General features: G+C 40.6%; 2 protein-coding genes across 3 annotated transcripts in view; both read right to left on the bottom strand.

Annotated features, from left to right (window-relative positions):
- The window catches only part of LOC108590234 (uncharacterized), an 87,610-nt gene that overhangs the window by 275 nt on the left and 71,019 nt on the right, over window positions 1–16,316 (bottom strand). The window contains 1 exon segment of the mRNA XM_078359885.1: window positions 1–1,177. This exon segment is cut by the window's left edge and continues 275 nt beyond it. Coding sequence (XP_078216011.1) covers window positions 66–1,177 — 1,112 coding nt within the window. The 3' untranslated portion in view covers window positions 1–65.
- The window catches only part of LOC100404767 (zinc finger protein 675-like), a 33,194-nt gene continuing 18,440 nt past the window's right edge, over window positions 1,563–16,316 (bottom strand). Inside the window, exons 2-4 of one of the 2 annotated variants that reach the window (XM_078359884.1) lie at window positions 10,867–10,993; window positions 9,972–10,067; window positions 1,563–4,500 (exon numbers count right to left, since the gene is read on the bottom strand). In XM_078359884.1, coding sequence (XP_078216010.1) covers window positions 4,496–4,500; window positions 9,972–10,067; window positions 10,867–10,993 — 228 coding nt within the window. In that variant the 3' untranslated portion in view covers window positions 1,563–4,495. Of the gene's footprint in view, window positions 4,501–9,963; window positions 10,068–10,866; window positions 10,994–16,316 lie in introns of those variants that run through there. The other variant, XM_078359883.1, reaches the window with a different exon arrangement.

Genomic DNA, 16,316 nt, shown 5'->3' on the forward strand with positions numbered 1-16,316 from the left:
CACCAGTATGACTTTTTTTATATTTAGAAAAGTTTAAGCTGTTGTCAAAATCATTGTCACATCAATTAGTTTTGTAGATTTTCTCTCCAATATGAATTTTTTTTATTTCTAGCAAGGTTCGCAGATTAATTAAAAGCTTTCTCACATCTTTCCCATTTATAAGGTTTCTCTCTGGTATGAATTATCTTATAATCAGTAAGTTCTGAGGATCAGTTAAAAGCTTTGCCACATTCTTCACATTTGCAGGGTTTCTTTTCAATATGAAGTTTCTTAAGTTCAGAAAGTTTTGAGGATCGGTAAAAAGCTTTTCCACATTCTTCACATTTGTAGGGCTTCTCACCAGTATGAATTTGTTTATGTATAGTAAGGGTTAAGGAGAGTTTAAAAGCTTTGCCACATTCTTTACATTTGTAGGGTTTCTCTCCGGTATGAATTCTCTTATGTGCAGTAAGACTTGAGGATCGGGTAAAAGCTTTTCCACATTCTTCACATTTGTAGGGTTTCTCTCCAGTATGAATTCTCTTATGTACAGTAAGAGTTGAGGATTGGGTAAAAGCTTTGCCACATTCTTCACAGATGTAGGGTTGCTCTCTGGTATGAATTCTTTTATGAGCAGTAAGATTTGAGAATTGGGTAAAAGCTTTGCCACATTCTTCACATTTGTAAGGTTTCTCTATGGTATGAACTCTCTTATGTGCAGTAAGAGTTGAGGATCGGGTAAAAGGTTTGCCACATTCTTCACATCTGTAGGGTTTCTCTCCTGTATGAACTCTCTTATGTGCAGTAAGAGTTGAGGATCGGGTAAAAGGTTTGCCACATTCTTCACATTTGTAGGGTTTCTCTCCTGTATGAATTCTCTTATGTGTAGTAAGGTGTGAGGACCACCTAAAGGCTTTGCCACATTCTTCACATTTGTAGGGTTTCTCTCCTGTATGAATTCTCTTATGTGTAGTAAGGTGTGAGGACCGCTTAAAGGCTTTGCCACATTCTTCACATTTGTATGATTTTTCTTGAGTATAATTTTTTTTATATGTAGTAAGGCTTGAGAATTGGTTAAAAGCTTTGTCACATTCTTGACATTTGTAGAGTTTCTCACAAGTATAAATTCTCTTCTGTGTAGTAAGCTTTGAAGATTGGTTAAAACCTTTTTCACATTCTTCACATTTGCCAAAAGTCACTCTAGTATAAATTCTTTTACATTGAGTTAGGCGTGAAAGCATGCAAAATGATTTGTCACATTCTTCACAGTTGAAATGTTTATTTTCCATATGTTTGATCTTATGTCTATCTGAATGTGGAAATTTATGAAAGACTCGCACATATTTATCACACGGAAACATCTTGCTCTGGGTAGTTGGTAAACATTGGTTAAGTCCATTAAAACCTCCTTTGTGGACCTTACACTCAACCACAATTTTGCAGCCGTTTAATTGAAAATTCTCATTTCCACATTTTTCATATCTTCTCAGTGTCATGCTTTGAGAAGAATCTTTTATGTTCTGCTCTGGCCAAAACTCTTGGGCAAAATGAGAACACATTACTGAAAGAAATAAAAATAACAAATTACTTTACAGACTCAGATAAACAGACTTTCCAGATATAATTTATAAAATTACACAAACGACACAAGCAAGATGATACTGCAGTAATTAAGAGAGTGCATTGCACCAGGTGGGTACAATGTAAAGAGCCACACAGAAGAAAAGAAATTCTGTCACATTTATCCAACACAACTTTTTCTACTACCCAAGATAATACAATGCTTTTAGAAGTAAATTGCCAACTTTACTACTTAAAATTATTTATTTTACTTTTTTTTGAGATGGATTTTTGCTCCTCTTATTCAGGCTGAAGTGCAATGGCGCAATCTTGGCACAGGGAAACCTCCGCCTCCTGGGTTCAAGCAATTCTCCTGCCTCAGCCTCCTGAGTAGCTGGGATTACAGCCACGTGCCACTATGCCAGCTAATTTTTTGTATTTTTAGTAGAGACGTGGTTTTCACCATGTTGACCAGGATGGTCCTGATCTCTTGACTTCGTGATCCACCAGCCTCGGCCTCCCAACATGCTGGGGTTACAGGCGTGAGCCACTGCCAGGCCAGTTTTTTGTTTTTTTTTTGTTTTTGAGACGGAGTTTCTCAGTTGTTACCCAGACTGGAGTACAATGGTGCAATCTCAGCTCACTGCAACCTCCACCTCCTGGTTTCAAGCAATTCTCCTGCCCCAGCATCTCGAGTAGCTGGGACTACAGGCGTGCACCACTATGCCCAGCTAATTTTTGTATTTTTAGTAGAGACAAGGTTTTCACCATGTTGAGCAGGATAGTCTCGATCTCTTGACCTCGTGATCCACCCGCCTCGGCCTCCCAAAGTGCTGGAATTACACGCATGAGCTACCACCCGGCTGCACTTAATTTTTCAAAGATGTCAAATCAGCCTAACGTGGTGAACCAATTCAACATAATCTCTACAAAAATCCCATTAGAGATGATTCATGCGTATAATCCTATCACTTTGGGAGGCTGAGTTGGGCAGATCACCTAAGGTCAAAAGTTTGAGACCAGCCCAGCTAACATGGTGAAACCCTTTCTCTACTAAATATACAAAAATTAGCTGTCTGTGGTGGCACGTGCCTGTAGTCCCAGCTACACAGGGGGTTGAAGCAGGAGAATTATTTGAACCCAGGAGGTGAAGGCTGCAGTGAGCAAGATTGTGCCACTACACTCTAGCCTAGGCCACCGAAAAAAACAAAAAGTTATACACACATAGACATACACTGGAGTATTATTTACCTTTAAATAAATCTTGTTACATTTTAAGATCAACTTTGAGAATATTATGCCACATGAAGCCAGTAATAAAATGATGGATACTATATGATTCCACTTATAGGAGGTATCTTAATAAGTCACATTCATCGAAACAAAAGGTACAAGGGTGTTTGTCAAGGGCTAAAGAGAGGATAAAATGGGCAGTTATTACTTAATGGGTATCGATTTGTAGTTTCACAAGATGAAAAGTTTATGGAAGTCGTTTGCATAGCAATATAAATATGCTAAACTTGCCTGAAGTGTCATTTCTTTGAGACAGGTTCTCATTCCATCACCCAAGTTTGAGTAAAGTGGCACAATTATGGCTCACTGTAGCCTCAAACTCTCAGGTTAAAGTAATCATGCACCACCAATCTCCCAAGAAGCTGGGACCACAAGTGCACACCACCATGCCTGGCTATTTTATAATTTTTTTTTTTTTTTTTTTTGCAGAAAGAATCTTTGTACACTTTCCAGGCTAGTGTCATACTTTTGGGTTCAAGTGATTCTCCTGTCTTAGCCTCCCAAAATCCTGGGATCAAAGATGTGAGTCACTACCATGCCTGGCCATGAAATATAAACTGAAATAGATTTTAGATGGGAAAATATATTGTATGTGGTTTTACAACATTTTGTTTTAAAGATAAATTTTATAAATACAGAATCATAAATCTTTACCTTCAAATCAAAGAATTTTATCTCTCACATGAAAGAAATACACATTTATAAATAAACACAAGGTGAAAATAAGACTATCTTTATAACTAATCACTTAAACGAGATAAAACCACCATTGAAAATCAACTAAGAATACATTCAACATAAGGCATAATCAAAACTGGGGTCATATTTATAGACAAATACATATATATAATATGACTGGGATAAACATACGGCTTGCTTATTTCTTAATTAAATCCCACATTGACTTAAAGTACACAACAGAATTTCACAAATTGTCTAAAATGGCAAAACAAAAACCACAATAAACAGATTTTTTTTTATTGTACTTTAGGTTCTGGGGTACATGTGCAGATGATGCAGGATTGCTGCCTAGGTACATACATGCCAATGTGGTTTTCTGCTTCCATCTCCCCATCACCCATACTATATCTGCAATTTCTTCCCATGTTATCCCTCCCTAATCTCGCCACTTCCTGCTGTCCCTTTTCTAGCCTCCACCAAGATACCCCAGTGTGTGATGCTCCCCTCCCTGTGTCCATGTGTTCTCACTGTTCAACACCTGCCTGAGTGAGAACATGTGGTGTTTGATTTTCTGTTCTTGTGTCAGTTTGCTGAGAATGATGGTTTCCAGATTCATCTATGTCCCACACAAAGGACACAAACTCATCATTTCTTTTGGCTGCATAGTGTTCCATGGTATATCTGTGCCACGTTGTCCTTGTCCAGTCTATCATCAATGGGCATTTGGGTTGGTTCCAGGTCTTTGCTATTGTAAACAGTGCCGCTATGAACATATGTGTGCATGTGTCTTTATAACAGAATGATTTATAATTCTTTGAAAATATACCCAGTAATGGGATTGCTGGGTCAAATGGAATTTCGATTTCTAGGTCCTTGAGGAAGTGCCACACTGTCTTTCACAATGGTTGAACTAGTTTATACTCTCACCAACAGTGTAAAAGTGTGATTTCTCCAGATCCTCTCCAGCATCGATAAACAGATTTTAAACTGAAAAAGCACAGGAATACAGAATGACAAAACTATTTGATAAGAGAGAAATGTTTATTTATAAAATCTTGCAGGCAACATTGATGTAGCATTAAAATAATGTGTCTAGGAAACTGTAATATTTGACTGTAACTGTAGTCATGGAAGGCAGGTATTCTGAATCCTTGGCATATGCTATATGTCAGTATAATTCCAGAAAAAATGCAGTATTATCATAAGTGAAAGATTCTGAGAAAACTTTTTTTTTTTTGAGATGGAGTTTCGCTCTTGTTACCCAGGCTGGAGTGCAATGGCGCAATCTTGGCTGACTGCAACGTCCGCCTCCTGGGTTCAGACAATTCTCCTGCCTCAGCCTCCTGAGTACCTGGGATTACAGGCACGTGCCACAATGCCCAGCTTACTTTTTGTATTTTTAGGAGAGACAAGGTTTCACCATGTTGACCAGGATGGTTCATCTCTTGATCTCGTGATCCAACTGCCTCGGCCTCCCAAAGTGCTGGGATTACAGGCTTGAGCCACCGTGCCCGGCCTCTGAGAAACTTTTAATAAATAATCATCTAAAAAAACTAGAAGGCTTGGCATGGTGGCTTACAGCTCTAATCCCAGCACTTTGGGAGACTGAGGTGGATGGATCACCTGAGGTCAAGAGTTCAAGACCAGCCTGGCCAATGTGGTGAAACCCCATCTCTACTAAAAATACAAAAGTTAGCCAGATGTGGTGGTGAGCACCTGTAATTCCAGCTACTTGGGAGGCTGAGGCAGGAGAATCACTTAACCCAGGAGGCAGAGGTGGCAGTAAGCCGAGATCACGCCACTGCACTTCAGTCTAGGCAACAGGAGCAGAACTTCATCTCAAAAACAAAACAAGATTATTTCAGGCTGAGTGTGGTGGCTCACACCTGTAATCCCAGAACTTTGGGGGGTCGAGGCAGGTGGATCACCTGAGGTCAGGAGTTCAAGATCAGCCTGGCCAACATGGTAAAACCTGGACTCTACTAAAAATACAGAAATTAGCTGGGCGTGGGGGTGAGGGCCTATAGTCCCAGCTAGTCAGGAAGCTGAGGCAGGAGAATCAATTGAACCTGGGAGGTGGAAGTTTCAGTGAGCCGAGATTGCACCACTGCACTACAGGCTGGGCAACAGAACAGGACTCCATCTCAATAAAAACAAAAACCAGAGATAATTTTATGTTTCAAATACATAATATTTTTACACAAAATGAAACTGCTGTAATCCAAATTTAGAAGCAGAAATTAGCCTTACATTGCTAAATATATATATAATGCTAAACATATATCAGTGTTAAATATATAAAAATATATATTGCAGAATATGGTTAGAGTGTCTGATATATAAAACAAATATTTGGGAATAAATGATATTATTTAGGTATATATTATTAGGCTGGAGAAAGTGGGTACAAATCATAGAGTTATTTTTTCCTACAGCGAACTAAAATTTGTAACTGTTTTAGTAAATATGGAGTACCTACTAATTATCAAATTTACTTCAGGTATTACATGTAAATTCTAGCATATTGTTCTAAATTTCTGAATCTAAAATTCCAGACAAATTTGAAATAGAAAATGGAGAATAAAAAAATATATAGGGAGAATAAAGTCAGTAAGATGGGAGAATAAAAGGTGCCCTATTTTGTTATCTCCTGCACAGCAAGACAATTTGTCAGCCATCCCTGACAAAAATGCCTTTATGAGACAGCCAGGTATCATGGCTCACACCTGTAATGAAAGATACACGGTACATTGAGTTTAGAGAACTGCTTCAGGTTAGGATTTCAAAACCAGCCTGAATTCTGTAGCAAGACTCCATCTCAAAATAAGTGCCTTTGATAGCTTTGAGATCCAGAGAGAGACTTGTGGAACTCTCATACAGCCCAAGATTGAAAAGTTTTTTCAGAAGGCGCAACCTCCTTCAGGCCCTGGTGCAAACTACAGAATCCCGTTCCTAACTACAGACTAGGACATGGCCCACCCAACTTGGTCCCACTGAGAAATCTGAGCTTAGTTTATAACCATCCCAATCTCCTCCCAGCTAAAGTCTGGGAAAGATCCTGCTTTTTCAGAGGCCGGTAGGAAGATACCCATTTATACCCACGTGGGCAGGCCTGCAGACCTTGGCCTTTACTGTGGTCCCTGAAGCAGTTCAATGACTCAGTTCCAGCTCCCTGAGCCACAGTTTATGGGCAGTTCTGCCTACATAGAAACCCACACAGTGACCTGGAAAGATTCTTTCTGGTACTCGCTGAAAGCTGTAATCATTCACATTTTGATATTAGGCCCATGATATGCAGACCAAACTGCAGAAACCTGGACTAGTGTCTGCACAACAGAACAAAGTCCCCCCACAAAATTCAGTCTGTCTGAAAAATGAAATGGGAATTTAAACTATGCAAGTTTCCTATAACAAGCCAATTAAAGGTAGACCCTAGACCAAGCAGCCTTATGACAAAGCTACAACCCCTCTTTACTAAAACTTCACAGGGCATCCCATCACCCTCTGGGTCAAACAAAAGAAGTGGTCCCAGAATCACTTATCCTCTTCGAACTTAACTGGGATCTCTAAGAATTTTTGTTTATGTAAAGAAAATATGGCACATGTACGCCATGGAATACTATGCAGCCAAAAAAGAGAATGAGTTCATGTCTTTTGCAGGGACATGAATGAAGCTGGAAACCATCATTCTCAGCAAACTGACACAAGAATAGACAACCAAACACTGCATTTTCTCACTTTTAAATGGTCTCTTTCTGTTGCCCAGGCTGCAGTGCACTGCCATAATTTTGGCTCACTGCAACCTCTGCCTCCTGGGTTAAGGCAATTCTCCTGCCTTGGTCTCCCAAGTAGCTGGGATTACAGGCACATGCCACCTAATTTTGGCTTTTAAAAGTGGAGACAGGGTTTCACCATGTTGGCCAGGATGGTCTTCATCTCCTGACCTCATGATCTACCCCCCGCAGCCTGCCAAAGTGCTGGGATTACAGGCGTAAGCCACCGCACCCACTCTTCATTCTTTTAATAGTATCTGTCACAAAGTAAAAGATTTTGACCTTAATAAAATCCAACTTATCATTCAAAAAAAAAACCTCCTGAAACCAGTTTATAAAAACTTGAGCTGGGTGTAATGGCTCACACCTATAATCCTAGCACTTTGGGAGGCCGAGGCGGGTGGATCACGAGGTCAAGAGATCAAGACCATCCTAGTCAACATAATGAAACCCCATCTCTACTAAAAATACAAAAAATTAGCTGGGCATGGATGCATGTGCCTGTAATCCCAGCCACTCAGGAGGCTGAGGCAGGAGAATTACCTGAACTAAGGAGGCAGAGGTTGCGGTGAGCCGAGATCACGCCATTGCACTCCAGCCTGGGTAACAAGAGCGAAACTCCATCTCAAAACAACAACAACAATAAACTTGAGGTGTTTTCTCCTTCTATACACAGATGCCAATGCAAAAAGTATATTGTGCCCATTGCCAATGCTGCTAGTTTAAAGTAACACTGAAAGTATGTAGCAGATTAGTCAAAAAATGAAAACGAGCAACTGAAATTGAAGACAAGTAAGGTAAAAGTCGCTGGCTGCAGCTCATAATCACACATATAAACACAAACAGTACAATTAAAACTTGCTTAAACTACTAAATATACTCAGTAAATTAGAATAATATATAATTAACATACAAGTTAAGGTTCCATGAACTTAATCTCTCTGATAAAGTAGAGGAAAAAAATTTTATTTACAACAGCATTAAAATAATAAATTTCTGAGAACAAATATAACCAAGGAGGTATGAAATTTTTACAATGAGAAATATATAAATGAAAGAAATTATAATAGACATAAATAGGCCGGGCACGGTTGCTCACGCCTATAATTCCAGCACTTTGGGAGGCCGAGGCGGATGGATCACGAGATCAAGAGATCGAGACCATCCTGGTCAATGAGGTGAAACCCCGTCTCTACTAAAAATACAAAAATTAGGTGGGCAAGGTGGTGCCTGTAGTCTGAGATACTGGGGAGGCTGAGACAGGAGAATTGCTTGAACCCAAAAGGCAGAGTTTGCAATGAGCCGAGACCTGCCATTGCACTCCAGTGTGGGTAACAAGAGCAAAACTCCATTTCAAAAAAACAAAAAGACATGAATAAATTTGCAGATATTTTATGTCTATAAATTGAAAGAATAAATATTATTAAAGTGCCATGTTATCCTAAGTAACCTATAGATTCAATAAACTCCCTATCAAAATTTTAGTAGCATTTGTTTTTCACAGTAATAAAAAACATAATTCTAAAATTTACATGAAATTATGACACACTTTAAATAGTCAAAGCAATAATGAGAAAAAAAAAGGAGAAACATGGCATACTTTATTTTATTCTTTATTTTTTTATTTTTTTGAGATGGAGTTTTACTGTCGTTACCGAGACTGAAGTGCAACGGCACAATCTCGGCTCACTGCAACCTCCGTCTCCTGGGTTCAAGCAATTCTCCTGCCTCAGACTCCCAAGTACCTGGAACTACAGGCGTGCACCACCGTGTCCAGCTAATTTTTTGTACTTTAGTAAAGACAGGGTTTCACCATGTTGACAAGCACGATCTCGATCTCTTGACCTTGTAATCCATCGCCTCAGCCTCCCAAAGTGCTAAGATTATAGGTGTAAGCCACCATGCCCGGCCCAAAAATAGCATACCTTAAAATTTCAAGACTATATTTGAAGATTACAGAAATACAAACAAGATAAAATGTGCAGGGAAAAAAAAAAAGGCTAAGAACAGTGGCTCACACCTGTAATCCCAGCACTTTGGGAAGCTGAGGCAGACAAATCACTTGAGGGCAGGAGTTCAAGACCAGCCTGGCCATCATGCTGAAACCCCAGCTCTACTAAAAATACAAAATTAGCCTGGTATAGTGGCACAAACATGTAATCCCAGCTACTCAAGAGGGTGAGGCAGGAGAAATGCTTAAATCCAGCAGGGAGAGTCACAGTGAAACGAGATTGTGCCACTGTTATGTAGCCTAAGCAACAGAGTGATGCTCTGTCTCAAAACAAAAAAAAAGTAAAGAAACCCACTTCTCATACATTTCAGACATGATGCAAAAAAATTATTTAACATCAAGTTGCTCAAAATTATGCAGATATTTCTGTGTCTCAAAAAAAATTGAATAAGCATTCAGATTGCATAGTCTCTTATATGTCATGAAGAGTACATTGGTTCTCACTGAAAACTTGAAGGAAAATCACCAAAAAAGTAAATAGAAACCTTAGAGAATTTAAAAGCATACGACAGAAAATGCTCAAATGTCAGAACAAATAAAAAAACTCAGGTTTTCCAGAAACTATTTCCTTTAAAACACAGATTCCCAAATTGCTATTTTAAGAACTGGCTTTCTCTTTGACCTTTGGACCCTCATCTGTGTCATGTGTTGTATTCACTTTTACTCTTACTTACCTGGGGGTTCATCTGCCATCTCATCTCTCTTCATAATCAAAGGCTCCTTTTCTTGCTCCAGACAGGCGATCAGGTCTGGTTTAGAGACAGCAATACCTGTTCAATTAAGAAATAAGTAACATGCATCTTGCTCATATTCTTCAATTACCAACCTAGTAATGTGCTCAGTAAAATGATGTAATAGAATAGTCCAACGTATAACAGAAATTTTCAAATATTGAGAAAAATATTCTAAATTTGTAAGTTCTTCATTTCATTACCCAGTAATACTGAGTCAAAACTTGGTGTTGGCAATTAGATTTTAAGGTATGGGAAACAATATGTCACTAAATTTCTCAAATTACCACTAATCTAGAATGAATGACACAGATCAGGTCAGAAATGTGGTAAATTCACGTCAAGATGAAACATATTAGGCCAAACCCGGTGGCTCACACCTGTAATCCCAGCACTTTGGGAGGCCGAGGCGGGTGGATCACGAGGTCAAGAGATCAAGACAATCCTGGTCAACATGGTGAATCCCCATCTCTACTAAAAATAAAAAAAATTAGCTGAGCATGGTGGTGCGTGCCTGTAATCCCAGCTACTCAGGAGGCTGAGGCAGGAGAATTGCCTGAACCCAGGAGGTGTATGTTGCGGTGAGCCGAGATTGCGCCATTGCACTGCAGACTGGGTAACAAAAGCGAAACTTTATCTCAAAAGAAAAAAATAAATAGATAAAAAATAAAACATATTAAAAAAGCTTTTTTCTATTTATATAAATCCTTAGAGTTTCTCAAAAACGGGGATCTGAAACTCATTTATGCAAAACATATATAACCAAAATACATTTTAGAAATAAGAGAAATACAACCTTTAGGGTATATTAGAAACTGTGTGTTGAAATTATCCTTACCCAGGAAGACAAGGTTTCTGTAGTTTTCTAAAATCACATTTTTATATAAATTCCGCTGTGCAGTATCCAGGCATTGCCACTCTTCCAGAGAAAATTCTATGGCCACATCCCTAAATGTCAACAGTCCCTGAAAAACACACACACACAAACATATATATCAGGTAGCCAACAGAATTCATAATTTGAATCAAGGTAAAATGAAAGAGTAACAAGAATAGGTTCTGACTTGTAGAAGTGACAGAAATTATCCAATAAAATAAATTTGTACACAGACATATTTCCTAATGTGTTCTCTAACCCTGAGAAAACAGAGTGGCAAAAGAGGCACAACATCAGTGTATATAGAATAATTTTCTAGATAATAACATACGTAATAGACCAAGTGTGGTGGCTCATGCCTGTAATCCCAGCACTCTGGGAGGCCGAGGTGGGCAGATCATTTGAGGTCAGTAGACCAGCCTGATCAACACGCAGAAACTCCATCTCTACTAAGAATACAAAATTAGCCAGGCGTGGTGGCACATGCCTCTATGCCCAGCTACTCAGGAGGCTGATACAAAAGAATTGCTTGAACCCAAAAGGCGGAGGTTGTGGTGAGCAGAGATCGCTCCATTGAATATCAGCCTGGGCAGCAAAGAGTAAGATGCCATCTCAGAAACAAAAACAACAACAACAACAACACAAAATGAAAATAAATAACATATGTAATTAAGGGCATAAACACAAACATGTACCTTTTTTAGTGTACAGAAGTTTCCATATAATAAAGACTATCGTGCTTAAATAAGCATTTTGTTAATAGTGTTCTGCATAGAGCTAATGGAGAACACAGATGGAACCTCAACATTAGATTTTCTCCATCTTTACTAAAAACTCCACCTTTTCTCAACAGAAACCATGAGTTTCCACGCCTTCCCATGTCCAACAGCCACCTAGAAAATTTTTAATATTGCAGATTATAAAATAATGGTGAGAATTCTCCATGGCATATAAGAAGCCTTGATGAAGAGAAGAATGATAGAAAAGAAATATTTTTCAGATATTCCTGACTATTATTGAAATTTTTAGAAGTCAAAGTTTACAAGTACTACATGCATGGCATTCCAGGAGAAAAACACAGCTCTTGATCTGACACAGGTTTAACTGAAAATAAGTCAGTTTTTTTCCTCTTTCTCTGAAAATTCTTTTCAGAAGCAATTCTCTGAACAAATCACACGTGCATCTAGAGAATATGCCTTTAAAGGTGTCAGCACCACATGTTTACCTGCTACCACCACACCCATAGGCAGGACCAAGACTCGCAGAAAAAGTCCATCAATTTCTGTTCTTTATACCAGAAGAGATTCAGGAACACTGAACTGCTGCACAGAGATGAAGATTTTTTTTGCGGCCGGGCGCGGTGGCTCACGCCTGTAATCCCAGCACTTTGGGAGGCCGAGGCAGGGGAATCACGAGGTCAAGAGATCGAGACCATCCTGGTCAACATGGTGAAACCCCATCTCTAGTAAAAATACAAAAAATTAGCTGGGCATGGTGGCACGTGCCTGTAATCCCAGCTACTCAGGAGGCTGAAGCAGGAGAATTGCCTGAACCCAGGAGGCAGAGGTTGAGGTGAGCTGATATTGCACCATTGCACTCCAGCCTGGGTAACAAGAGCGAAACTCCATCTAAAAAAAAAAAAAAAAAAGATTTTTTTTTTTTCTTTTGTTTGAGACAGAGTCTTGCTCCATCGCCTGGCTGGAGTGCCGTGGACAATCTCGGCTCACTGCAACCTCCGCCTCCTGGGTTCAAGGGATTCTTCTGCCTCAGCCTCCCGAGTAGCTGGAACCACAGGTGTGTGCCACCACGCCCAGCTAATTTTTGTATTTTTAGTAGAGACGGGATTTCATCATGTTAGCCAGGATGGTCTCGATCTCTTGACCTCGTGATCTGCCCACCTCGGCTTCCCAAAGTGCTGGGATTACAGGCGTGAGCCACTGTATCTGGCCCAGAAGTTTCTTTTTGGTCCTCAGGTACCCTCTTCTGCCATGGACAATATCAATTTCTTCTAAAGTAATGAAAATATGGGTCACACTTTCCTGTCACTACCAAACCAAACAGAACCAGCCCTCTGACTACTCTTTAGTGCAGAGGTGAAACTTAATTCTCATGAATGTATCTTGAACCCCACATACTTGATTCTGGCCTCATCTAAGAGTCACACATTAAATGAGGCATTTAATTAAAACAACATGGACTGGGTGCAGTGGCTCACCATTGTAATCCCAGCACTTTGGGAGGCCAAAGCGGGTAAATCACGAGGTGAGGAGTTCAAGACCATCCTGGCAAACATGGTGAAACCTTGTCTCTACTTACAAAATACAAAAAAAGTGGCTGGGCACAGTGGCTCACGCCTGTAATCCTAGCACTCTGGGAGGTCAAGGCGGGTGGATCACCTGAAGTTGGGAGTTCAAGACCAGCCTGACCAACATGGTGCAACCCCGTCTTTTTATAATATAAAATAATACAAAAAAAGTAATTAGCTGGGTGTGGTGGCACATGCCTGTAATCCAAGCTATTTAGGAAGCCAAGGCATGAGAATTGCTTGAACCCAGGATGTAGAAGCTGCAGTGAGCTGAGATCATGCCACTGCACTCCAGCCTGGCGACAAAGCGAGATACCGTCTCAAAAAAAAACAAACAAACAAACAAAAAAAGACCTTGGCCGGGCTGGGCACAGTGGCTCAACCCTATAATCCTAGCACTTTGGGAGGCCAAAGTGGGCAGATCACTTGAGGTCAGGAGGTTGAGACAAACCTGGCCAACATGGTGAAACCCCAACTCTACTAAAAATATATAAATTAGCTGGGCATAATGATGTGGGCCTGTAATCTCAGCTACTAGGAAAGGCCGTGGCACAAGAATCGCTTAAAACTGGCAGGCGAATGTTGCAATGAGCCGAGATCACACCACTGCACTCCAGCCTGGGCAACAGAGCAAGACTGTCTCAGAAAACAAAAAACAAAAAATTAAACAATGCTGCTTCCACCCAGGACAATAAACAGACCTGTAGATAGGATGTAAGTAGATATTTCTGCAAATTGGTCATGTAATTTTAACTGGAAACCTGGGCTGGGCTGGGAGTCATGACTCAGGCCTGTAATCCTAACACTTTGGAAGGCTGAGGCAGGTAGATCACTTGAGGTCAGGAGTTCAAGACCAACCTGGCCCACATGGTGAAACCCCATCTGTACTAAATATACAAAAATTAGCCTAGCATGGTGGCACATGCCCGTAATCCCAGCTACTCGGGAGGCTGAGGCACAGGAATAACTTGAACCCAGGAGGCAGAGGTGGCAGTGAGCCAAAATTGCACCACTACTCTACTCCAGCCTGGACACAGGGCAAGATCCCACCTCAAAAAAAAAAAAAAATAATTAAATAAAAAATAAAAAAGAAACCAGGGTTGATAACCACTTAGCTAAGTATTGCCTCTAAAGCTTTAATGAGCTTTAAAAATACCTGGAAACTGTGGCCCCACTTTCTGTCATGTAATTCTTCAAACTTAGGAAGGGGTCATGAATGGTTTGCTTGTTTGTTGTTCTCAGATGGAGTCTCACTCTGTCGTGCAGGCTGGTGTCCAGTGGCATGATCTCAGCTCACTGCAACCTCCACCTCCTGGGTTCAGGCGATTCTCTTGCCTCAGCCTTCTGAGTAACTGGGATTATACAGGCGTTTTCCACCACCCCCCGGCTAATTGTATGTGTGTGTGCGTGTGTGTGTGTGTGTGTGTGTGTGTACTTTTAGTAAAGACAGGGTTTCACCATGTTGGCCGGGCTGGTCTCAAACTCCCAACCTCTCGTGATCACGCACCTCAGCCTCCCACACTGCTGGGATTACAGGCATAAGCCCCTGTGCCCAACCATGAATGCATAAACAAGTTCCTTATAAATGCTGATGTTGCTCTTCTTGGGCTCATGATTAGCTTAGAGAAAGCAGTCCCTTACACTCAGCACTCTTGTCACAATATAAATATTTCTAGGTCAAATGAAGACTACAATTTTTCACATTCTTTGCTGGCTCTTTAAAGTTTACAGGATAAACAGAAGGCAGCAACATCTAAATAAGTCTGCATTTGAGAATCAACCTGCACATATGTACTAATGAGGCAGGGGTATAGGGTCTGGAGGAAGGGAATCTAAGACCATTTCACATTAAATTCCTATACCTAAATGGAAAGGAAAACTAACTTTCCAGGCCTAAGTAACAAAAAGACCAGAGGCTATTCCCTTTGGAAATCCCCACCTTTTCTGTTAGGCATACAGAAAATTGGCTGTCCAAAACCAATCAGACTGATTGTGGGTTGAGTCACCATTTGCATAAAAGTGCAACTTTGTAACTTCACCTTAGCTTCTGATTGGTTGCTTTCACAACCAATCGGATATTTGCATGAGTGTGACCTGCATAACTTCACTTTAGCCTCTGATTGGTTGCTTTCTGGAACCAATCAGAGCATAGCATCAAGTGGCCAATGAGAAACCTCTAGGGGTTATTTGAACCCAGGAAGATTCTGTGTCTGGTTCTTAAACCATTGTTCAGGCCCACTTTCACACTGCGGAGTATAATTTCATTTTCAATAAATCCCTCTTTTGTTCTTTTGTTGCTTCATTCTTTCTTTGCTGCTTTGTCCAATTCTTTGTTCAAAAGGCCAAGAACTTCCACAACTTCCAGTCAAGACCCTCTACTGTAACATTTTGGTCAGCCAGGCAGGAAAGAAAGTAGGTCCAAAGTTTGGGACTTATTTTTTTCCTTTCCCCTTTTACATACAGAAAAGTCTTTCTCTTTTCCTTTCTAACTTAGGATGGACAGTAGTAAGCAGGAAGACAACTGCAAGTTTCTGGCCAGGGTTACTTTTTGATGAAACTGAAAAGTTTCCATGTGGAAGTGTAATCCCAGTACTTTGGGAGGCCGAGGCGGGTGGATCACGATGTGAATAGATCAAGACCATCCAGATCAACATGGGGAAACCCCGTCTCTACTAAAAAATAATACCAAACATTAAAAAATTACCTGGGCATGGTGGCGCGTGCCTGTAATCCTAGCTACTCAGGAGGCTGAGGCAGAAGAATTGCCTGAACCCAGGAGGCGGAGGTTGCAGGGAGCCAAGATCGCGCCATTGCACTCTAGCCTGAGTAACAGAAGCGGAACTCCCTCTCGAAAAAAAAATCACTCAGAGTAGATATAAGATTGATCAAGGGCTGGGCGCAGTGGCTCAAGCCTGTAATCCCAGCACTTTGGGAGGCCGAGGTGGGTGGATCACGAGATCAAGGGATCGACACCACCCTGGTCAACATGGTGATACCCGTCTCTACTAAAAATACAAAATAAAATTAGCTGGGCATGGTGGCTCGTGCCTGTAATTTCAGCCACTCAAGAGGCTGAGGCAGGAGAATTGCCTGAACCCAGGAGGCG

Source organism: Callithrix jacchus, chromosome 22, assembly GCF_049354715.1.
Source record: "Callithrix jacchus isolate 240 chromosome 22, calJac240_pri, whole genome shotgun sequence".
Classification (NCBI taxonomy): domain Eukaryota; kingdom Metazoa; phylum Chordata; class Mammalia; order Primates; family Cebidae; genus Callithrix; species Callithrix jacchus.